This window comes from Neofelis nebulosa, chromosome 9 (genome assembly GCF_028018385.1).
Source record: "Neofelis nebulosa isolate mNeoNeb1 chromosome 9, mNeoNeb1.pri, whole genome shotgun sequence".
Classification (NCBI taxonomy): domain Eukaryota; kingdom Metazoa; phylum Chordata; class Mammalia; order Carnivora; family Felidae; genus Neofelis; species Neofelis nebulosa.
Window position 1 is genome coordinate 116002017 of NC_080790.1, and position 25086 is coordinate 116027102.

General features: G+C 44.5%; 2 protein-coding genes across 7 annotated transcripts in view; one reads left to right on the forward strand and one right to left on the reverse strand.

The window, feature by feature from the left end:
• CDK5RAP1 (CDK5 regulatory subunit associated protein 1) overlaps window positions 1-25086 on the reverse strand; it is a 230485-nt gene that overhangs the window by 164660 nt on the left and 40739 nt on the right. The gene's annotated exons all lie outside the window — the stretch shown is intronic.
• Window positions 717-18553, forward strand: LOC131485628 (vomeromodulin-like). 3 transcript variants are annotated; one of them, XM_058685308.1, is made up of 15 exons: window positions 717-828; window positions 4159-4435; window positions 6584-7067; window positions 7393-7494; window positions 9002-9157; window positions 10067-10145; window positions 10479-10536; window positions 11235-11305; window positions 11745-11891; window positions 12751-12873; window positions 13428-13495; window positions 13779-13809; window positions 15396-15456; window positions 16603-16682; window positions 17958-18547. In XM_058685308.1, exons 2-15 carry the CDS (start codon window positions 4174-4176, stop codon window positions 17979-17981), a joined length of 1746 nt encoding a protein of 581 aa, XP_058541291.1. In that variant the 5' UTR covers window positions 717-828; window positions 4159-4173; the 3' UTR covers window positions 17982-18547. The 3 variants fall into 3 exon arrangements, with proteins under 3 accessions (XP_058541291.1, XP_058541293.1, XP_058541292.1); XM_058685310.1 differs by lacking the exon at window positions 7393-7494 and having other exon boundaries at window positions 17958-18553; XM_058685309.1 differs by lacking the exon at window positions 16603-16682 and having other exon boundaries at window positions 17958-18550.

Here is a 25086-nt window from a genome sequence, read left to right on the forward strand (position 1 = left end):
AATGTCACTTGACCAGAAGTCTGTCCGTAAACACCCTTTCCGGAGGGATCCCATCCCCTCTCCCTCAGATCCCCACCCTAGCACTGGTCAATGCTGAGTGCCAACCATGGCCAGGGCATGGCACTGGCACCATAAAGGACTCTCACTGGGTTGGCACCTGCCAGCCTTAAACACCCCTCTACTCTTGCCATTCACCCAGTACCCACCTGACTCAAAGATAACAGGCTTGGGGCGCCTGGGTGGCGCAGTCGGTTAGGCGTCCGACTTCAGCCAGGTCACGATTTCACGGTCCGTGAATTCGAGCCCCGCGTCAGGCTCTGGGCTGATGGCTCGGAGCCTGGAGCCTGTTTCCGATTCTGTGTCTCCCTCTCTCTCTGCCCCTCCCCCGTTCATGCTCTGTCTCTCTCTGTCCCAAAAATAAATAAAAAACGTTGAAAAAAAAAATTAAAAAAAAATAAATAAATAAAAAAAAAAAAAAAAAAAAAAAAAAAAGATAACAGGCTTGTGAAGGTTTAAAATGAGGAAGGGACAGATACTTGGCCTGGCTGCATCTCCAAAAAAGTTCCAAGCACCTTGAACATCTCTCAGAAAGCCGCTGACAAATGTCACAACCATTAGCAGGTGTTGATCTTGGAAGTCAGCCTATATCATGCCACCCTTATCAGCACACTTGGATCACGTACCTGCATGTCTGACAACTTCTGCGAGAGACACTGGTCTATAAAATGAGATGTAGCTTTCCTCTGACAGTTCACAAGCAAGAGCAGGAGGGGAGGCAGCTTCCAAAAACGTTCTCCCATCAACATCGACCCATCAGTGTTGGACAAGGTAAGAACTTGCTACATCAAAATTCACGAAAGAGGGGTGCCTGGGTGGCTCAGTTGGTTACGTGTCCAACTCTTGATTTCAGCTCAGGTCATGATCTCACAGTTCGTGGGAAGGAGCCCCACGTCCAGCTCTGCATTGACAGTGAGGAACCTGCTTAGAATTTTCTCTCTCTCTCTCTCTCTCTCTCTCTCTCTCTCTGTCCTTCCTGCTCTCACTCTCTCTCTCAAAATAAATAAACAGTTTTAAAACTTCATGAAAGAGAAATTCAAAACTCTGAGGCAGAAACAAGCATAGGACAGTTCAAGAAAGGAGAACTACTTAGGGTTTTGCATTTAGAATCTCTTTAGCAATGCCCCTCCCTACTGAAATGCACAGCACTGTACCTAGAGTGGTAGGCGTTAACAATTTCCTGGTATGTAACTTCTTTTAAAAATGGGGATCTCTTGGGGTACCTGGCTGGCTCAGTTCTTGGAGTTGTGAGTTTAAGTCCCACATTGGGTATAGAGATTACTTAAAAATAAAATCTTTTTTAAAAAATGGAGGATCTTGGGGCGCCTGGGTGGCGCAGTCGGTTAAGCGTCCGACTTCAGCCAGGTCACGATCTCGCGGTCCGTGAGTTCGAGCCCCGCGTCAGGCTCTGGGCTGATGGCTCGGAGCCTGGAGCCTGTTTCTGATTCTGTGTCTCCCTCTCTCTCTGCCCCTCCCCCGTTCATGCTCTGTCTCTCTCTGTCCCAAAAATAAATAAAAAACGTTTAAAAAAAAAAAAAAATGGAGGATCTTAAATGTCCATCAACAGATGAATGGATGAAGATGACATGCATGTATGTATGTGTATGTGTGTGTGTGCATACACACACACACACACACACACACATACATACATATACATAATGGAGTATTACTCAGCAATCAAAAAGAATGAAATCTTGCCATTTCCAAGTATGTGGATGGAACTAGAGGGTATTGTGCTAAGCAAAATTAGTCAGAGAAAGATAAATATCATAGGAGTTCACTCATATGAGGACTTTAAGATACAAAACAGATGAACAGAAGGGAAGGGAAGCAAAAATAATATAAAAACAGGGAGGGGGACAAACCAGAAGAGACTCATAAATATGGAGAACAAACAGGGTTACTGGAGGGGTTGTGGGAGGGGGGATGGGCTAAATGGGTAAGGGGCACTAAGGAATCTACTCCTGAAATCATTGCTTCATGATATGCTAACTTGGATATAAATTTAAAAATTAATTAATTAATTTTTTTCAATGGGGGATCTTTCCTGAGATTTTTTAATGATTCCATTCAAGACAACATCTAATAATGCTGCCACAAATTCAGTCACAGGCAGAGAATTTTATTATTTTTTCCCTCACAGAACACTTAAAGTCACCTTTACACTAAATTCCAATTTCTCACAGGTAAGGGTAAAATGAGAAAAGTAATGAAAATGTGATGAGTTTTCTCCTAAAGTCTAACTTGTCCCATATGAAAGATGTCACTGGCTTCCCATTATGTCTTTCCCAACATTTCATCAATAGCAGTTCTTCTCAGTTATTTTTTTTTCTTTTTTTAAGTTTATTTCTTTATTTTGAGAGAGGAGGGGAGAGAGTGCAAGCAGGGGAGGGGCAGAGAAAGAGGGAGAGAGAGAATCCCAAGTAGGTAGGCTCCATGCTGTCAGCACAGACCCCAATACAGGGCTCAATCTCACAAACTGTGAGATCATGACCTGAGCCGAAATCAAGAGTTAAGACGCTTAACCGACTAAGCCACCCAGGTGCCCAATTCTCCTCAGTCTTGATAAATGGCAGGCAACTTGATTTGGACAATGCCTATGCATGGCAAGGCAGAGGTTGATAAGCCTTATTTTATAAAACTTGATTAGGTAAGAAATGCAGAGAGGAACTCCAGAGTCTACTGGCTTTACTGACAGAACATACCCCAAGACACAAACCTCTGTATTACCTTAAACATTAGAGAGAGAAAGACTTGAGAGAATCATTGTAAGGGAGGAATGTGACAGCCAGAGAAGGGAAACAATCACCACTGGGTCACACAACTGAGCTCAGAGTCAAACACAGGTTTTCTGCCTGGGTGGACCCAGCTCTCTGCCTTCTTGCTGAAGCTAAGGCCCCTCAGCTGGAAATGGGGTAATAATATTATCGAGTGTCTAGATTTGCTGCGAAAATTATAAAAGATGTTGTGGATGAAAAAATTAGCACACGGACCAGTACTCTATACGTAGATATGTATGGATACATCCCAACAAAGAGAGGTAAAGTCAGGACTTATAAGTTTATACATTCACAACGGTTATGGCTGCTCAACCCTGGCCAAGAAAAAGAAGCCACATGCCCCATGGTCGTTAGGACCACCCAGTGCCCTACAATAGAAGAGGCTACAGAAAGTGGGAAATGGGTTAACTTGATCATTGGTCCACACACAGAGGAGCCTCCTGTGTGCCAGCCACCAACACAATGAGGATGGTCCAATGCCACCACTAGACCACGCTAATGCTCTCCCAGAACATGGGAACAGGCTTTAAAAAGACAAGAGAGGGCCTGAGATGGTCATACTGACATAAAGATGGTTCTGGCCTCTGCACACTGAGCTGAAATGCCAGGACAGCCCAATGACCAAATGGGTGGAGGGTGCCAAGCTCAGGTCTGATTCATTGGGTGATTTCGTTCTGGTTGGGCAAAACTAGCAGCTGGAAGCTGGCCAGTGGGCACAGGCAAGCATATTGACTGCTCTGTACCACAAGTTTCACCATCTATAAAATAAAGATAGACCCTCCTTCTCAGGGTTGTGTAGAGAGCTTACAGCAGCTAATGTCCGCTTACTCTCCACAAAGGGACTGGCACATGGAAAGCTCATACCAACAAGGACAGTGCTTTATATTAGTTGACCAAAAGCTGGGAGAGACCTTGACCACCATTAGAGCAATAACCTTTGTAGCTGGATCATTCAAAATTCTTGAATTCCCCAGTTGGTAACTGAGATGGCTCCAAGGGTATTTGAGAAAAGGAAACCTGGCAGGAGGATGTGGACCATAGAGGTAAGGCTATTGGCAGGGCTTGGCCTGTACTCAAAGACTGCCACCAGCCTGCGGATATCTTCATGCAGAGCTGAAAAAGAAGTAGAAGAAAACAAGACTTTGCCATATGATGGAACACTGTCTGATGAATACAATATACAGACTAGAATGTCAACAATGTGAGTGGAACCTTTCCACAAGAGCGAGGGCCCTTGTGGGTGCATGTCTAATACAAACATACTGGCACCCCTATGATCCATTGGGAGCGTGGTCTCTAAAAGAACTTGCTTTTGCAGATATCAGTCACCAAGATGCTGACCCTCTGGGCCCTGGTCTTCACGCTGACTGTCCAGGCAAGAGAACTTGACCTGCAGAATCCATCTTTGCTGCTGAGAAATCTCCCTCAATTAGCCCTTGAGGTCACCAAAAAAGCCCCTCTCGATCTGCCACCCGGACCACTGTTCAGAAGTGCCCCAAAAGATTCTCCATCTAAGAAACATCCAACTAGGACCCCAGGGGGCAGGTGTCTACCAGTGGCCAGGTACTTCATGTCTAGCAGCAAACTCGAAGAATGTAAGTAAAACTTGTTTCACCTGCTCACCTTTGACTTTCCACCCGCTCACACACACTTCTCATTTCCAAGCCCAAAAACTGATTACACCTTCAATAAGGAGAAGGCATCAAAATCACTTTGGGAGTTTGTTAACAAAACAGCTGCCTGGGCTCCACTCCCACACATTGTGATACAGCAATACTGCAGAAGGCATGAAAACCTGGTTTTCTAATAAGCTCCAAGATGATGTTGAAGCTACTTGTCTGTAGTCCACACATGGGGAAGAACTGGTCAAAGCAACCCTGGAGAAGGGAACTCTTGGATCCAGTCAAATGGCTACCTGCCTTTTATGTGACCCTTATCACCTGCACACTGCCAGGACCTCTCATGGCTTCCCAATGCTGGGCCCCACAGCTCATCCCAAACACCCACACGTACTTAAAGCATCAACCTGGTTGACAAAGAGCCAAGAAATGGGAGATCCAAGTCCAGTACCAAACCCCCCGACCAGATTTGCTCTTTCCAAACGCCCTTCTCATACCCTTCTTGAGTCTCAGCCTCCTTCTTAAAGAGATGTGGAATTCTGTCCTCTGGCAGTCTCTTAGGGCCAGAGAGCAGAGGAGCTCAGGAATTACAAGGCTTGGCAAAGAAGTGACTCTCTTTGGGGACCAAGAAGGGAGTAGGACTCTTGAGCAAATGAAGGCCAATAGGAAAGTCCACAAAGCTCCCTGCAACAGCCTTCTGCAGCCAGCCTTCCAGGATGAAAGGACAGGGTGACAGAGGGAAAATTGGTGGCTGCCTAGTGATCATGGTACCCAGGCCAACAGCTCACACATCCACTGCTTTGCCTCTTTAGGAACATTTCCTCCACTCTGTCCACCACTCTGCCTTATGACAAAATAGTTGAAATATATAGAAAAGTTCAGACAGTGGTAAAAAAGAAAAAAATAACAGTTGTATACCCAACAAACAGTGATTTGGTGGTGGTTGTTAATTTTGTCAGACATAAAATATATATATATATAGCAAATACTCTTGTACTCACAAATGAGTTTAAGGAATAAAACCCGGCCATAGGGCTGAGGGCCCCAAGGCTCCTGCAGGGCTGCCTCCCTCTCCCCCTTTCTCCTCCTCCCCCTGGAGGAGACCTCTGGCCTGATTATTTTTCCCTCGCCACTTCTCTATATGTTGTGACATGCGGCTATTCCTGTTCTGGAATAGGAATGTTGTCCTTTGGCCCAATTAAGCTCTTTGCTGAGGTAGACAGGGTTGACCACCAGCCAGATGTAATAGCTCCTCTTCTGAGTTCCTTTCTCAGGCCACTGAGAGCAGGATAGGATAGGACCCCTGTGACTTCACAGTTCTCCAAGTTGGCTCTTGACCCTCTCTCCTTCCCCACCATCTTCTGGGATTCCACTTCTCCCTGCCCTGCTTGTCTCCAGTGTGAAGGCAAAGACATGGTGAGCACCTCCTCCACCCTGATGATAAAAATGCTGGAGGATCAGTGCTGATGCAGGAGGTCTCTTAGTATGGGCAGCTTGTCAAAGGTGGCAAGACCTCCCAATGACCCACAAGGGGAAAACAAGGCCTAGAGAAGAGAAGAGAAGAGACTCGCACAGAGTCACACAGATGGAGAACAGAGGAGTCCAGGTCTGTGAGCTCCACTACCTCTTCACTAGCCACCTCAACCTTACTGAGTACTTAAAACCAGCTCAACATTTGTCCTGTGCCCAACAACCCATGCTGCAGGTTCTATCACTCCTAGACAGGTGCAGAGACTGAGGCTCAGGAAAGAGAATACTCTGCCCCAGGCCACTTGGACTTCAAGGAAGTGTCTAGACCTTATATACTTGGGGCTACTGGGCTCCAGAGCTAAACTAAATTCTTTCATTCCATGCTCAAACCACTTTAGAGTAACATACTCAACACTAGGCTGGCCTCAGGTAGGTGGCTAACAAATGTTAACTCTTAACAGGGGACAGGTTATCTCTGTATCACCAGGCTGTCCTGTGGTGGGCAGTGGGAGGGAGTGATATATCCAGAAGGCATGATATATAGTAGCTAAGGGCCTAACAATTCAGAGGTGCTGGCTCTCCAGCTGGGAAGGTTCCTCTGGCTGAATCAGTTGGACACCCAACAGCAAGATCATGTCTCTTGACCCTTTTCAGATCTGAACGCCACGCTGCCCCCACAGATCGAGAAGATGCTGATGTGTGAGGAGATAGATCTAGCTGGTGTGCTTGGGACAGTGATATCTACATTGTCTAACTCCAACCTACTGTCTGTGTTAGACCTCACTTCATCCCTCAACATACCTGGAAGTGATGTTCTTGGTGGTATCCTGGGCAAGGAAAGTGGTGGCCAGTCCCCAAAGCTCCCACTGTCACTGCTCTCAACAGCCACTGATGCCCTCAATATCCAAGAGACTCTGGGCAGACTACTACCCACTGGTGCAGAGAAGAATCCTGTAAAAGGACTTGTCAACACCCTTGACCTCCCAAATCTCCCCCAGCCTCTGAATGATATCGTTAACCAAGCCGGCAAGCTCACAGAATCCACCGAGGGTGTGCTGAACAGTCTAGTGCCAGTAGGTGTTAGTGATGCAGTCACAGGCCTGCTGAGAAATGCTGACCTAGCAGAACTCTTACTGGGGTAAGTGCTTCCTTGATCCTAAGGTCTGACACAAGAAGAGAGCTGCTGTTTGGGGACACTGAAGTTCAACCTCCAACAATACCATGGAAAGGGACAACACATTTTCGTGAAGCAATATTCTAGTTCTGTGCTGAAAGGGTGCCCTTTCAGAGGGAAATACAACCAAGATTTCTTCAGCTTAAAGAGCAGAGTGGGTAAGGGAGCCAGGGAGTCCTGGGAATGGATGGGTTGGTAAATTGTTAAATGGCTGCTTCAGGGGTACCTCTCCTGCTGCCCAGGCTGATTTGTGGAGCCAGGACTGACCCATGATGCTGTCACTTTGCAGATTAAATGTTCAAGAAGTGACTGTGGAGAGTATGACATCAACCATGACAGGTGATGGGATCCTCGTCTCTACCACAACTACCGCCTTCGTAGGTGGAAAAGGGTGAGCCTGTTTCCAAATCAGTCAACCAAGACAGTTAGCCTGGGGACTTAAGAGCCAGAGTCCAAGGGCCAGGCAGAGGCAACACAGAATAAGGTTGGATGATTGAGGGTGGGGCAAACTGGGCACCAGGAATAGCTGCCTGTCTCTTCTGCCCCAAAGGAGCAATGCAGGAGAATGACCCCATGAAGCCCCATCCTCAAATAGTGTAAGCACAGCCAGAAATCCAGATCTCCATGTGAAATCTGCACAATTTTATACATGGGCAGTGAAGAGAAAAACCACAGAAAATGACATATACACTGGTATTACGGGAAATGCAGGCTCCAAATAATCTGGACCCTCCAAGAAGAATCAGCCCACTCTACAAACACTGTCCCAGGCATTTGGTGTGTGTGTGTGGGGGGGGGGGGGGGGGGGGGAGGGTGGACAGAGATTATTAAAATGCATGCATCAGTCATCCACCTAATGGGTAATTAATACATATCTCTATACCAGATGTTGTGCTGGGCACAGGAGTAATGGCAGTCCCTGTCCTCAGTGAACATCAACAGGTGGGGAGGACAGGTTAGCAGTGTAGGTCCAAGGCACACAGGAAGACATGAGGACAGGCAATCTACACTGGGGAGAAGGAAGCTTCTTGGACTATCACACACATGGCACAAAAACCTTTCACCGAGCAAACTCCAGCCAAGCACTTAACTGAGGCACTCTGAACTCACTGAACCCTTCTGACAACCTCATCAGAAAAGCAGTCCTATTTCTACACTAGGAAACCAGTTTAGACTACCAAAGCCAGTTACATGCAGCTGACAGGGTTCAAACCCAGGCATTCTGCCTCCAAAGCCCGTGTTTATGACCACTACAGTTAGCAGTAGCAGGAAGGGCCATTTGTCTTCTCGAGAACATTTGACTTTAATGAGGCCTGGTTTTGGTAAATGGTGGGTTTTTCTTATGCTGTAACCCACACAACATACAGCTGGGGATGCTGGGCACAAAAGTGAACTTGTAATGAGCTTCTCATTACAAGTCGGCCTCGTGCCACCAACAAAAGACTTCATTTTTTTTTTTTTTAATGTTTATTTTTGAGAGAGAGACAGACAGAGTAGGGGAGTGGCAGAAAGAGAGGGAGACACAGAATCCGAAGTAGTCTCCAGGCTCTGAGCTGTCAGCACAGAGCCTGATGTAGGGCTCGAACCCATGAAATGCGAGATCATGGCCTGAGCCGAAATCAAACACTTCACTGACTAAGCCACCCAGATGCCCCAAAAGAAGACTTCTTGAAGGCTGGTGAGGAGAGTGATTTTATAAATGCCTCCCGTGAGCCAGGCTCTAAATCCTGTGTAAGAGAAGGCTAACCTTGAGGCATGCTCACTTGAAGAGCACCAAACTTTCCCTCTCTCAAATAATCTAGACAAACACATGAGGCTGACTCCCAAAATGCCTATTGCTTGGCCTGAGTGACATCCTGGAGCCAGGTCTGGTTTCACCTACATCTTATTCTCCACAGCCTAGCAGGACCTGTAGTCAGCCTACTGGGATATCAAGTACACAGCGATATAACTCTGAAAATTGGCATTTCCACGAACAATACCCAATGCATCAACCTCCAAGTCCAGGACAAGGACATCAAGTTCAAGAAAGTGACCCTTCAAGTAGTGGAAACGTACGTGAGACCATTTTTCTCATTTTCTATATCCATATGTGCCAGAATGTCCCCGTTGATACCACACTTAGGGTGGAGTTTGGCCAACCCAATGGTTTGAATGATCAATAATTGGGAGTCCCAGTCAGGGGTCTTTGCTTGGGAACACCCAGCACATTTGAAAACAACCTTCTCTCACTCTGCCTGCATTCTGCTAAGCATACTCTTTGTATTTTGTTCTTTTTGCTTAAGCAATACATTGACCTAAATCAAAATCCAAAAGATACAAAAAGCCATACAATGAAAAGTCTTCCTCCCACCCATGTATAGCAGCTGGCTAATACTCCTCCCTGGAAGCAACCAAAGGATCTAGTCTCTTCCATTGGCTTTCAGAGACACTATTTGCATGTGCACAGTTGTGTGTGTGTATACACACACAGAAAGGGGTAAATACCATATACACCTTTCTGGACTCTGATTGCCTCACTTAAAAAATAGCTTGGAATCTGTTGCATCAATATATAAATAGCTTCTTCATTTTTTATGGCCTAGTATTCCATTATGAAGATGCACTGTAATTTAATAGTCCCTTATCAAGGAATAGTTGTGTTTTTCAACTGTTAACTTTTGTACCCAACTCCAACTAGTAAGGTCCCAGACAGGTCTGTTCACTAACATGAACGAGTGCCTGAAGAATAAATCCCTCTACATAGGATTGCTGGGTCAGATGTCAGGCATTGGTAATTTTCCCAGGGATCCTTGTAGTATCTTCCTTAATGACTGAAACTGTAGACAAAAGCGCTCGGGTGTTGATACAAATTAAGAAGCAGGACATCATGCAGCTATTTCATGAATAGATGGGTTTTCTCCAATGTCTGGGCAAAATCCAGAAATGCAAGAATCACATAGTCCTCCACATATCTTTCCCAGGGTCACAAATACTTTGCCAGTGCCTCTGCCTTTGGACCAAATCGTTTCTCAAGTGTTGACAGTAGCTATGAAAGAGAAGGTAAGTGTTGGGAAAAGGGAGGGCACCACCTCAGAGGTCTAGGTCACTGGGGGAAAGCGATTTGGTCCTGAGGCTGGGCGAGACTCCAAAAGGAGACATCAGGCCTTCAGGAGTCCCAAGTTTAGAGCCATTCTGGCCCAAAAGACCCCAGAAGCAGGACAGGATAATGCCTCACACTGGGAGAGGGAGAGTATAAGTTCTGCCATAGAGAAGCCCAAGAAACAGGGAGAAGGGAAAGACGATGGGGAGGAGGGGAAGATGAGCTGGGCTGAAGGGGAGGAGGACAGGCCTGCTGCACTTCCTTGGCAAAGCTCATTGGTGGTGATTTCACAGCTTCAAGAAGTAGAATCGTGTGACATTGATCTCAGTGATTTCAGCAAATGCAAGAACTGTGAGTACAAACACCAGAGCTCCCTGGGGGTCATGGGTCAATGGACTCCTTGGGGATCTCACCAGATGACAGATAGGAGAGTGGGCGGCCGTGAGCTACAATACCTTGAGCCTCCAGGCACACAGACCCTCCTCAGCACCTCAAGGCAGAACATGTGGTAACTTACTGACTTCCCTGAACCACTATGACACATTCTCCAGGACAGAGCAGGGCGAAGAGCCCCTTAGAAGTCTCTGTGGCAGCCCCACCACCTAAATGGTTTGCCAAGCGCACATGTGTGCAGAGTCGGAGCAAGGAGGATTCCAGGCCTCATGCCAGGGAAGCTGAGAAGCAAAAATTCCCTCCAATGTCCTCAAACATATCCAGGAGACAGGAATGATAGGACATAGTGGGACAGCCGCTGCCAGGAAAGCCAAAGCAGGAAACTGGTAACATTTCTCCAGTCCCAGAGTAGATGAAACTGGCACCTTGGCAGCAAGCTTCTCTCTCTCATTTGCGGTTTTGGCACAATAAGGACAGGGCCAAGCCTTCATGCTGCCTTCCTCCCCGAAGCTGGAAAACACAATAGGGCAGCAGCTTTCTGCCTAAGACTGAGAAACAGGGAGGTGTCCACACTGGTCCCCCATCTGGAGGGCAGAGCCACCAAGAGCCCGGGGGTTACGGGGGTCTCCAGATGCTCTCTTTCCTCTCACCTGCAGCTACTGACTTGTTCAAGTACAACATTAAAAGTTCCAGGACTTCTGCACAAGGTCTTTCAGTCTTCTACTGTGTAAGTGTTCTTTGTGCTTACAATGGATTCCATAGGAAGGCTGCAGGCATCCCTGAATTCGTGAAATATATGCTACTTCAAGAACACTTAAATGGGGGAATTCACCTCAAAGATGAGGACTTAAGGCTTCTCTTAGACAATCAGAGGTCTGGTGGCCCTAAGTTGGACTGCATCAGGACTAATCAGCTGGACAAGAGCAGTGCTTCCTCCTTTACAAAAGGTTTCTACTGTCTAATCTCCACAAACCCCACCACTTCCTACAGACCCCCAACACGGAGGCTGGGGTGGGGGGGTCTACTGCTGTCTGTCATCATGCTTGTCCACTGCAGTCCTCATGGGGGCCACTTCACTCCTCAACATCTCAGCCAGGCTCCAAAGACATAGAAATTGATGTTAGTCTCACATGACAACAGGGATTTTTCTGCTTTTCTTTCTCTAGGCTAAAGCCTTCTTTAACAAATATATAGTCCCTGTACCTGGAAGTCCCCTTCCACCAGATCCTAGAAATGCCAACATTTCCCTAACTCTGTCCCATAAATTGCTCACCGTTATCATCACACTGAGTGTCAAGCAGAGCTCCACCAAGGTAAGCCTCATCTACCCTGACACCATTCTCCTCTTTGCTTAAGCCTAGTCTGTCAAACTCTTGAGAGAAAGGTAATAATGCAGTGGGTTCCAGAACATTCTTCCAGAGGTAAATAAGAGGAAATGCTGTGGGATACAGCTTATCCCTTAATGATGATCATATAAATGGATATTTGTTGACACCGAAGGAGAGCAGAGAGCAGGGGCAGAGGAGGATAAATGTCTTCTGAGTTCCTGCTTCAAACCAAGTACAAAGCCAGGTGTCATTTCATCCTGACAATGGCATCAAGAGGTAGGGATTCTTGTCCCCATTTTACAGAAAACCAAAGTGAGAGAAGTACTTTACCAACAGTCACAGTATGAGCAAGAGAGTGCATTTATCGACATCTGAGGTATTCATTTGCTTCTGGCCCCAAGGGTGATAGAAGGAATAGAGGCAATAATAACAAGAAAACAATAATCATGGAGAACTTTCTATGGGCCAGGCTCTGTTTCAGCAATGTACAATGTTTCCTTAACAGGGTCTCCAAAATGATTAAGTGCAGAGTGGTCTGCCAAAAGAGCATAGAAAGAAATGGGTTTAAGCTGGATGACGGGTAACAGAAAAGCAAAATTTTATGTGTTAAATGACCTACTGTCCTTCTAAGAAAGGAAATGAGATATAGGAAAATATCTGGAATTAGACCCTATCTGCTGTGGTCACACCCACTGTGCCAGTACCCGCCTAGGTGGCCAGCTCATACTAGAGAGCCAATAAATATCTGAATAAATGAACTGAATGATGCACAGGTATCTCATAAGGCACCATTCTGCAGTCCTCCTTCTTCTCCATACTCTAAATGATGACTTCTTCACAACAGATGAATAACCTGGCTGCAAGCATCACCAAAATAGCCTACTTCTTCAAGTCAGGCAACCAACTCCAAGTCACCTTGTGGATTACCGTGGAAAAGGATGGTGAGAATTTTACTACCGTGGAAAGGGTGAGTACTGAGTAACAAATCAGGACTGAGCTGTGAGGAGGAACTAACAGGAGCACAAGTTACACGGAAAGAAGAGTGGTCTGGAGTGGAGGGGGCCAAATCCCCGAGGGCCCAAGTGCCTGGGTACCCCTATGACAAGGGCGGCTGGTGGGCTCAGCCCCTAGGGCAGAAGAGATAAACAGGCTGTCTCCTTCGACCAGGGAGTCTCCACTCCAGTCCTTACCTGTGATCTTGTTGGCCATATCACAATGTGATACATTCGCTGACTAATCAGGTCAAGGTTGTTTTGTTTTTTTGTTTTTGTTTTTACATTTATTCATTTTTGAGAGACCGAGAGAGACAGAGCACAAGTGGGGGAGGGGCAGAAAGAGGGAGATGCAGAATCTGAAGCAGGCTCCAGGCTCTGAACTGTCAGCACAGAGCCCGACAAGGGGCTCGAACTCACAGACCACGAGATCATGACCTGAGCCAAAGTCGGATGCTTAACCAACTGAGCCACCCAGGTCCCCCTCAAGGTATTACTTTTAATGCATATTTGTTTTATTTTAATACAGACCTCAATCATCTCCCATGACAGCAAGATTTCAAAAGACAAATTGATACCAGACTTCAAGATTATGAGGTACTGTCCATAACTACAAAGTCCTCTTGACATTTGTCAGTATAAAAATAAATATCATGAACCCAATTCAAATCACACGAGAAAAATAAAGGAAAAGGCCCTTGGGAAATACCTGCATAATTACAGGGAAGCCAAAATGGAGTTTTACTCACCTTAAAATTGCTTTATCCTCTGTATTTGACATTTTATAAGTGGCTTTGAGAAGTGAACTAATACCTAAACTCTAGAATTGGTTAATATTTTTTATGTGAAATAATTTTTCCTTGTACTTGTTCCCTGACAGCTCTGAAGACAAGGTGACACCCTCTGAGGCTGTAAGTCGATTCAATTTTCAAAATAGCTGCATGTGAGAAATTATTTTAATGCCAGATGCTCAGTGACACAGGGACTCTGGAAAGGAAAAGGTCACACAGACTAGATCACAGCTGCAATGTGGAGTAGGTTCCAAACCTTTACCCTCTCTGGAGAGTTCTTCATGCTAGTTCCCAAAGCCATGACTAGAATCCCACATTCAGTCAGTGACTTAAGGAAGGCCTAAATCCCTGATTTTTTAGTGTTGTGGGTGATTCTGACACACAAGGAAGTCCTGGAGTCCACTGGAAGAATGAAAAGGTGATCTAGGTTCTAATCTTGCCTGGGTTCATGAGAGTTGCTCACAAATATACCCAGCCTCACCCTTCCCACTGGTAGTTCCCATCAGTAATCCCGAGTGAGCACAGGAATCACCAGATGAGAGCCTGGGAGGTAAGAAGTGGGGAGAGAGAGGGCAGGGCCCAGGGAACAGGTTCCAGGAAATTCCCAGGAGGTTCACCAACCACACCCTCATTTAAGATATTTGTTCTTGTACATGTTCATGCCTTCATTCAACAAATGTTCAGGGAACACCACAATGTCCCCAGCCCTAGGATACAACATGAAATAGTGATGAGATCCCCGATTCTAAGAGTGACCCTCAAATTTAAGTAGGAAAACAGAGACAGCTGAAAATCATAAATAAATCAGCTAAATCATTAAGAGCCTAGGAGCCACACACTGGGTGGAGGCATACAATGGGCACTCTGAAGTGAGCAACCTTATGACTATGGGTGACTACAGGGACCGTCTGCATCTCATGTCACCCCTGAGACAATAAGGAGTCAATTGAGAGGCAGACTCTGGGAGGTATCGCAAGTCCAGTGATTCTTCATCTCATCTTTACCTCTGGGCTGCTATGTAGCATGCCAGATTCCGTGCAGAAGAAGGAACGTAGAAGGCATGGTCCCTAGCCTCATGTAACTACGCACCTGACAGGGGTCACAGACATTTATGCAGAAAGTTGTCAGTGTAGCATAAAAATGACAGAGTAGAGAGAGCACCAACTAGAAGGCAGACAGTAGGTTCCCTGAGAAGATGCCTGAACTTAGCCTTGAAGAAGGAGCAGAAGTTAGCACAGACCCAAAGTGTGTACGGGATAGAGGAAACAGAATGTGCCAAAGGTAGGCATCACAGAATCATAGGCCTTTCGAAGACGGGAAAGGTAAGCAGAGTGCCACAGAGAGAAGCAGATCTGGGAGGCCCTTGGAGGGAATGCAAAGGAGGCAGGCTCAGCAACAACCAGTCCTTCCCAATACTGAATTCAACCTTTGTCTTGAAAGTATGCAGCTGCACCACTGAGCCTACCTACAAGCAGTGTCTAGAACGTTAATATGACCCCATAAACATTTGTTCAAGGAGCCACCTAAGGCATCAAAACCTACTGAAGGGCTGTGGAAAACCCCCAACGAAGAAGCCTGAGAGATTGACCAACATCCACCTCCCCATATAGCCTTGTCCAGTAATAGATTTCTTACACTAGGAAAAAACCCACATATGAGAGGCACCCAAGATGTACTGATAAAAATGCTCCTCCCATCTCTTCCAGGAAGCAGAAGTGCAAGATATATTGCTTGAGGTTCTGAAGAAATTTTTGTCTGCCCTTAATGGTATGTGGAATTAATAATTTAAACACTTAGGAGCACCTGTGTGGCTCAGTCAGTTGGTTAAGCGCCCAACTCCCGATTTCAGCTCAGGTCATGATCTCACACGGTCGTGAGATCAAACCCCACGTCAGGCTCTGTGCTGTGTGTGGAGCCTGCTTAAGATTCTCTCCCTCCCTCTACCTGAGCTCTTCCCCCACTTGCACACTCTCTCTCAAAAAATAAAATTAATTAATTAGTTAAAGGGAGCCTGGGTAGCTCAGTCGGTTGGGTGTCCAACTCTTGTTTTTGGCTTATGTCATGATCTCACGGTTCATGAGATTGAGCCCCATGCCATCAGCGCAGAGCCTCTCCTCTCTCTGCCCCTCCCCCCACTTGCATGCACTCTCTCTCAAAAGAAATAAACATTAAAAAAATTAAAAATATCTATTAAAAAAACAATAATGTAAACACTTAGAAGAGTCATAAGAAAGGGACATGGGTGCGAAACCACATTACAGAACATTCCATGGCACTGAGCACAGTATCATCCAATCACCATCTGGACTGAAAATCACTTCTTAGTTTTCAGATAGGGACTTCAGCATCTTGAGATGGCAAAAAATGAAAATTAAATCTAAATGCCTCTTCTATGGGTCCTAATGAAATCTAGCTCAGTAGGGGTCATCTTACCACTTGGAGGAAAATGGACCCGGATCACCTAGTCACACAGATGCTGGAGTTTGAGAAACTTGAGACTGAGATCATAAACTTCATAACCACCAAGAGATGATGGTACAAAATGCTATCTGTACATATTTGTGGTGAACTCTAAAGGGGTTCAAAATAGTGCAAATGACACCAAAACAGCAGGGTCTTCTTCTTCAGCTAGTGGAGGCAGACATGCTTATATGTCTCTTAATATCAATTCTCTGTGCATAGAATACCCACTTGGTTTCATTCTAAGGTCTTTTCTGATCTTTGTAAACTCACCCTCATACACACACAAGACTAAGAGACTATGTCTGAAATCTGTCCATTGAATGGGCAAGGGAGAGATTTCTCCTAGAGCTGTGCACTAACCAGAGATCCCTCCAGCTGGCTGTGGCTAAAACAACCCAGCCTGGCCATTGTTTCTTTCAATTCATATCACATTTTCTCTCTTTATTTCAGAACTGACAAGTGCATGGAATGTTCCTCCAGGACTAACCTCAAATCCTCTAACCAATGCCAAGGTTAAAGTACTTAAATTGGTAAGAGAGAAATACCAATATTTTCCTCTTGCACAAAGGCCTACTGTGCACTTCAATCTTCACAGGAATGAAGGGGGCCAGTAGGCCTCAGCCTCAATCTGTTCCAGGCCGCCCTACTGACTCCAACTAATCTCCCCACTCTCCCCTAGGCAGATTCATTGCCTACGTTAGTCACAAGTCCTAACACTGAGATACTCTTGGTTATATATAATCAAATAATCTATCCGCTGTCCCCATGAGGACTCTCATACTTTTCTGAATATGCCTCAAACATTTCTTTGGAAACATCTCCACCATACATGCCCGATTCATCCACACTGTCACCTTCTGTGTGCTAGAGCCTCTCATTCTTTGTCATCCTGACTCAAATTTCCCCCTTCTTCCCATCGATCTAACCCTAAACCCAGAGAAATTTTCAAGGAGGACTTGCTTCCTAAGAAACAGGTGAAAGAATGGGATTTTTATTTAAATTTGTCACCAGGAAAATGTTAAATTATGAGGGTAGAACTAGGGAAGATATATGAGAGTAAAGAAGTTTAGAATCTCCATCACCCTTAGATACTCCATTCATGATAAACATGCTTATTGAGTACATAATCTAACCAAGGAAAATTCTTCTATTTTGGCTCAAACCTCAGAAGTTATATATTCAGGTTTTTACTTAACCTCCAAATTTCCCCGAATCTGTGGCCAAATCAATTATTAGAGTACTAAGTGAAGTAAATCAGCATTTGCCTCAGTGTTGGTTTTCCACCTCCTGCTCTTACACTCCATGGCTCTGAGTGGCCTTCGACATACCACTTAGTGTCCCAAAGTCAGTCTTGAGTCAAAGGACTGGATTAGATGAATGTCAACTGTGTTCCAGCTACAAATGATAGCCCAACCAGAACTGGTTTATGCAACAACAATAAAATTATAAGTGGTGAACATCCAGGGATGAGACTAGCTTCAGCAGTGGCCTGATGCAGGGCCTAGACGATGACACCAGAATCTATCTCTTGCCTCTACTATTTCTGGGTGGGCTCTGTTTGGGCTGTACATGGAGGTCTCTACCTACCAGGAGCTTCACTCTCCATTTCTTTCTGGAATAGCTCAAACAATGACCCAGAAATAACCTCTGGGGCTCCCACTAACCTGACTTGTTCCATATCTCCATCCTTGAAGCAAGCATCCCACCCTTGAAGGGGGATGGAGTGCACTGGTAGCTCAGTCCGGGCCTGCAGCCAGCTTATGTATTTAAAAGTATATAACTAGTTGTCTCTTATCTCCTCACAGAACGATCTTCAGGCAGCAAACTAACCCAGCACTTGATGCCAGAGAATTTTCCAGAATGAAAGCATTCTAAAACTTCTCTAAGAAATATTGAGCCAAGGACATCCTTATTTATCATTAAGGAGCCACGTAGAATAGTGTTCTGAACATGTCAACTATTCTTTGGAATCTCACCAACAATACCTTGAATTAACAAGCGCAAGAAAATCAAGAATCCAGGGATTTTTGGTATTCTGTAATCATTTCTTTAATAATTAACCTGTTTTCGTGCAAAAAAAAATGACTTGTCTTCAATTCATACAAATAGGAATTTCGTCTTATGCTTAGAATTAGTAAAAGAACTACTTACCAGGAACATAAAAGTTAACGGTATGAATGATGAGGCAACAAAACGCAGACTTCATTTATCTAGTGCACTAAGGGACAATACTGACAATGACTTTTCTTCCTGTATCTCTGCCCTCCCCTCTCCAACTCCAAATGCTTTTTTTGACTAATGGCCCAACATGAAAATTACACAGGGGCTAGAATCCAACTTCCCCCATCATCACATGCTAAACAGTGAGAGGCACAGTCCAAATGCTAAAAGTTGGATGGCAAAGAGCAGGTAAGAGCCTGGCAATACCACGAACAGGGCAGCAAATGATCTAGGTCCCAGCTCGGTAACTATAGACCATGCCAAGTGGCTGTGAGAGGAAAGCTAAGCCAAGCTCCTTTTAAGGAGACCAATAAGTACAAAGAATGCCAGAAAAGTAAAGAAGAAGGATACTGAGAAACATCACTGTGATCTCTACACCAGGCAAAGACTATGGCTTGTGCTCAGTGTCTGTTCTGGAACCAAAAGAACTCAGATTGTGGACACAAAGACAGATAGGGGAAGCAGGGCCAGATTCAGGACTCACCTCACAGCAAGGAGCAGCACCCCATAAAATAAGGGCCAAATCACATTATTACCTTCAGCCTTTTGCCCAAACCTTAGGTCTTGATTTCTCCCCAGGCCATACTTCCCACAGTCAATCCCATCTCGGTAAATGGCAATATGATCCACTCAGGTTCCCTAGTCAGACACGTGGAATCATTTTTGATTCCTCTCTCTTTCACCAACAGACCAAGTCCTATGGATTCTGCTTCAAGAACACCTCTCATCTGTTTGCTTCTACCACCATCCTGGTCCAAGTCATCATCATCATCTTTCACCAGGGCAACTGGTCTCCCTGCTTCAGCCCTTGCCACCCACAATCCATTCCCCAACTGGCAGCCAGGGTACTCTTTATAAAACAACAATGAAATTATAAGATAGTGAATATCTTTATAAAACACACGCTCCCTACTTAAAAACCTTTCAACCACTGGTGAGTATATGGAGAAATCGTAACCCTAATGCATTACAAGTAGGAATGGTTCAATCTCTATGGAAAACAGGTTGGCTGTTCCTTAATAAGTTAAACATAAAATTTACATTTACTCAGTAATTCCACTCCTAGGTATATGTCTAAAAGAAATGAAAACAGGTATTCAAACAAATGTTGTACACGACTGTTCATGGCACCACTGTTCACAATGGCCAAAACATCTGAACAACTCAACATTTTATTTTTTTTTAACATTTACTTTTGAGACAGAGAGAGACAGAGCATGAATGGGGGAGGGTCAGAGAGAGAGAGGGAGACACAGAATCTGAAACAGGCTCCAGGCTCTGAGCTGTCAGCACAGAGCCCGACGCGGGGCTCGAACTCACGAGCCGTGAGATCATGACCTGAGCCGAAGTCGGACGCTCAACCGACTGAGCCACCCAGGCGCCCCTCAACATTTTAGATGTTCAAATGTTCATCTATAGATGAATGGATAAACAAATGTGTAACACATACACACACTCACATGCAGATGCATGCACACACAAAGGAATATGCTTCAGTCATAAAAAGGAATGAAGTATTCATACATGCTACAATGTGGATCAACCTTGAAAAGATTATGTTCAGTGAACAAAGCCAGGCACAAAACATCATATATTGTACAATTCAGTATATGTGAAATATTTAAAGTAGGTAAATCCACAGAAACAGAATGTAAAATGGTAGTTACCAGGAAGGCAGGGAGTGGCTGAGGAGCATAACTGCCTAACGGATATGGGGTTTTATTTTGGAGTGATGGAAATATTTTGGAACTAGACAGAGGTTGCACAAAACTGTGAATGTACTAAATGCCACACTTCCATCTGAAACAAAGACTTCTAGAGATGCCTAGGTGGCTCAGGTGGTGGGGTGCTGGACTCTTGATTTCAGCTCAGGGCACAATCTCGTGAGCTCTGTGCGGAAAGCACAGAGCCTGTTTGGGATTCTCCCTCTCTCCCACTCTCTCTGCCCCTCACCCACTCGGGCATCTGAGTGCTGCGCTCACGCGCATGCTCTCTCTCTCTGAAAATAAACATTAAAAAAAATAAAATAGAACAGAGACTTCTAAACAGAAACTAAACAGAGACTTCCAGAGAAGATGGCAGAGTGGGAGAACCTTAAGCTTACCTCATCCCACAGATACAACTAGGTAACACCCACATCAGTGTAAATAACCCAGAAAATGACCCGAAGACTTGGAAGAATGACTCTCCACAACTAAATGCAGAGAAGAGGCCACAATGAGGAGGGTAGGAAGGGAAGAGAAATGGTGGAGAGATAAATGGACCTGCAGGACTGTCCATGGGAGGGAGGGATGACGAAGGCGTGGGTGCTGAGAGGGGAGAGAAACAGACCCTCACACCAGGCATCCCAGGCACAGGGAATCCACACAGGGAGACTGGGAAGACAAATCCCAATAATATTTGGCTATGAAAACCAGAGGGGCTGAATTTCACGAGTTCTTACCAGCAGAGGAGTTTAAGACCTAGAACTATAAAAATCAGCAGGCTCAGCTCTAGGAGAGCTGGGAGGTCATACAAAAACAAAAACCTTCCCAGCCACAATAGCAACTAACCACCCAGATGCTGGTTTCTAATACCATTCTCTATAAAAGTAATCAGGACCCCTTGGAGAAATGGCTAACTTCTAGAGACTAGAAAGGACTAGAAAGAAAATATAAAAGATGACTCCGGAGCATCTTATTAATTACTGAAAGTAAGAAAGTGCTCAAGAAAACCACAATGATGAGAGTATGTCAAAGGGTTACAGGGGCAACTGGAAGAGCTGCCAAGATGAAACAATGGGACCGGCAAAATAAAGTGGTACTGGATTATAACCCAAAGTACAAAATGAATATCCAGCAGTCTATACCGATAAAAATAAATTTAGTAAATAAATGGGGGGAGAAGAGACAATCTCCTCTGCAGAAAATCCCTAACTGGTTTACATAGCTATTTCACCCTCATGGAGGTGGAGCAGAGCTTCCCACTAGTTAAGTTTCAGCTGCACAGTGACATTTGTCCCAAGAGCACAGTGTGGAAAGGGAGGAGAGCAATTTTGCAATGAAGAAACTTGACAAACACTACCTCAAGCCAGGTGATCAAGGTTAACATGAACAGTGTTAAGTCATATTAACAGTATGTACACTTATGATGTGACGAGAACGGTACTTTATCTCTGTAGTCTTCCTCCCCCAAACATGTAACTACAGTCTAATCATGAGAAAAGCATGTGACAAACCAACTGAGGGGCACTCTATAAAGCATCTGACCAGTTCTCCTCAAAACTGTCAAGGTCATCAGTAATAAGTAAAGTATGAAAAATGGTCACAATTATGAATATACAAAAAACCAATGAACCGTATACTTTAAAATGGTGAAATTAATGGGATGTGAATTACATCTCAATAAAAAAGGGAGAAAGGGAGGAAATCAGCCAAAGTGGTTATGGTAATATTAGACAATGTAGATTTTAAAGCAAAAAATATTACCAGGGAGGGGTGTCTAGCTGGCTCAGTCAGGGCAGCGTGCAGCTCCTGACCTTGGGATTGTGAATTTGAGCCCCACACTGCGTGTAGAGATTAGGTAAGATTAAAATCTTAAAAAAAAAAAAAAATTACCAAGGATAAAGAAGATCATTTCGGGGCGCCTGGGTGGCACAGTCGGTTAAGCGTCCGACTTCAGCCAGGTCACGATCTCGCGGTCTGTGAGTTCGAGCCCCGCGTCAGGCTCTGGGCTGATGGCTCGGAGCCTGGAGCCTGTTTCCAATTCTGTGTGTCTCCCTCTCTCTCTGCCCCTTCCCCGTTCATGCTCTGTCTCTCTCTGTCCCAAAAATAAATAAAAAACGTTGAAAAAAATTAAAAAAAAAAAAAGATCATTTCATAATGATAAAGGAGTCAATTAATCAAAGGAACATAAAAATCCTTGATGTTTATTCACCTATTGATAGAGCTTCAAAATATATGAGGCAAAAAACGATAGAATTACAAGGGGAAAAGAGAGAAATACATAATTATTTTCAAAAATGTCAATACCTTCTTCTCCACAGTTGATAGAAGAACTGGATAGAAGCAAGCAAGGATATTATAGACTTGAATAACAACCTAAACTGACTGACATTTATAGAACTCTACACCCAACAACAGAATATTCTTCTCCAGTGTACAGTGAACATTTACCAAGACAGATCATCTTCTGAGCTATTAAATAAATCTCAATAAATTCAAATGATTAAAGACAAAGTATATTCTCTGACCACAATGGAATTAAATTACATATCAGCAACATAAAGATCTCAGGAAAACCCCCAATTATGTGGAAATGAAACTTATTCTTTTTTTTTTTTTAACGTTTATTTATTTTATTTTTTTTTTTTTTTAATTTTTTTTTTCAACGTTTTTTATTTTTATTTTTGGGACAGAGAGAGACATAGCATGAACGGGGGAGGGCCAGAGAGAGAGGGAGACACAGAATCGGAAACAGGCTCCAGGCTCTGAGCCATCAGCCCAGAGCCTGACGCGGGGCTCGAACTCACGGACCGCGAGATCGTGACCTGGCTGAAGTCGGACGCTTAACCGACTGCGCCACCCAGGCGCCCCACGTTTATTTATTTTTGACAGAGAGAGAGACAGAGCATGAGCGGGGGAAGAGCAGAGAGAGAGGGAGACACAGAATCTGAAGCAGGCTCCAGGCTCTGAGCTGTCACCGCAGAGCCCAACATGGGGCTCAAACCCATGAACTGTGAGATCATGACCTGAGCCAAAGTCAGACACTTAACCGACCGAGCCACCCAGGCACCCTGTAAATGAACCTTATTCTAAATAACCCATGGGTCAAAGAAGAAATCAAAAGGGAAATTGGAAAGTATTTTGAAATTAATGGAAATAAAAATATAACATGTCAAAATACATGGAAGAAATTCCATGGTAGCTTGGGAATAAGGGATCACTGGAGAGACGGACCACAAAGAAATAGGAGAACATTTCAGAGGTGATGGATATACTCTCTTGATTTAGGGATGGTTTCATGGGTGTATACGTTAAAACTTATCAAATTGTACCCTTTCAGGGGCTCCTGGGTGGCTCAGTCGGTTAAACGTCCGACTTCAGCTCAGGTCATGATCTCACAGTTTGTGAGTTTGAGTCATGCATCAGGCTCTCTGCTGTCAGCACAGAGTCCTCTTCAGATCCTCTGTCTCCCTCTCTCTCTGCCCCTCACCTGCTCATACGTGCATGCGTGCACACACACACTCTCTCAAAAATAAACACACTAAAAAAATTGTACACATTCAACATGTGCATATCAGTTGTATGTTAATTACACCTATCTCAATAAAGCTATCAATAGTGTTATATGTAAACATTGTGTAAAAACAAAGAGACACTAATTACTGTATATACAGAGACTATTTCTGAAAAGACTTAATAGGAAATGAAAAAAATGCTTTTAGGAGTACTGACAATACTGACTTCATCTTTGGCCCCTATCTTGTTCCTGTCTGCGTGATGACCTCCCTGAAGGCTGCATGTTCCCAGGCCCCTTAGAGGTTAATCCATGCCTGGACTGGAATGTGACAAGGCTGGTTCTGGTCTTCCCTAAAATTGTTTATATAACTAGTAGAGATAACACAGTTTCTTCCCCCACTTTCTGGCACACAGGTGGCACCACGAGGTCTGTTAAGTGTCAGACACTTTGACCTCATCACGATGCCTTCTGCACAAACCCTCGCTCTATAAAATCTGTGGGCTAAAGTCCAGGCTTTGCAGAGAATAGCCATGTGATACCTAGACTGTCACCTGCCCAATCCCATCAGTAAATTACCCTGAATAAAACTTGGTGTTAACTGTATAGAGTGGCCTGCTTCACTTTCCAGTGTCAAAATGCCTTCTCAGTTTGGAAGATACTTTAGTGTCCCTCCTCTACCTTCTGACAGTGCTGGCCTTCATAAAAGGGAACTAGATTAGGAGAAAGTGACAGGAGGGAAGCTGACCAATTATAGATACCTATTGTATTGTTTGAATTACTTATCGTATGTATATTTTACTTCTTAATATGTCAAATTTCAAATTTCAAAACTTTTTAAAAAGTGCCTTTTGAATAAAGAACTGAGGTGAAGAGCCATAACAAATGTTTTCCTCCATAAATGGACCTTACGAGCAGAAACCAATCTTCCTGGGCGGAACCAGCATCTGAGGAAGAGTTCCCAAAGGCTGTCACACAGGTGAGTGGAAAGGGTCTAAATGAGATCATGGCCAGACATGCAATAAAAGCCTCAACATACCCTAATATACAGTCTTTTTTAGAAGCAAAATCTTCCAATGATCATTCCCATGTAATAAGTACTCACTATTTCATAGGCAGTGCTAAACTCTTCACAAGTTATAATCTCATTGAACTTCATTTGAGATAAGCATTTTTTAGCCTTACATCACATGAGAAAACCAAGGCACAGAAGAATAAGGGGCACGTGGGTGGCTCAGTCGGTTGAGCAACTGACTCTTGATTCAGCTAGGTCATGATCTCACGATTTCAGGATTTGAGCCCTGTGTCGGGCTCTGCACGCTGATTGCACATGGAACCTGCTTGGGATTCTCTCTTTCCCTTTTTCTCTCTCTGCCCCTTCCCTGCTCTATCTCTCTCAAAATAAAAAAAAATAAACTTAAAAAAAAAAAAAAAAAGAATAACTACTCAAGTTACTTTGACTCCAATATTCTATGTTAACATCTTTTAGGTTTTTTT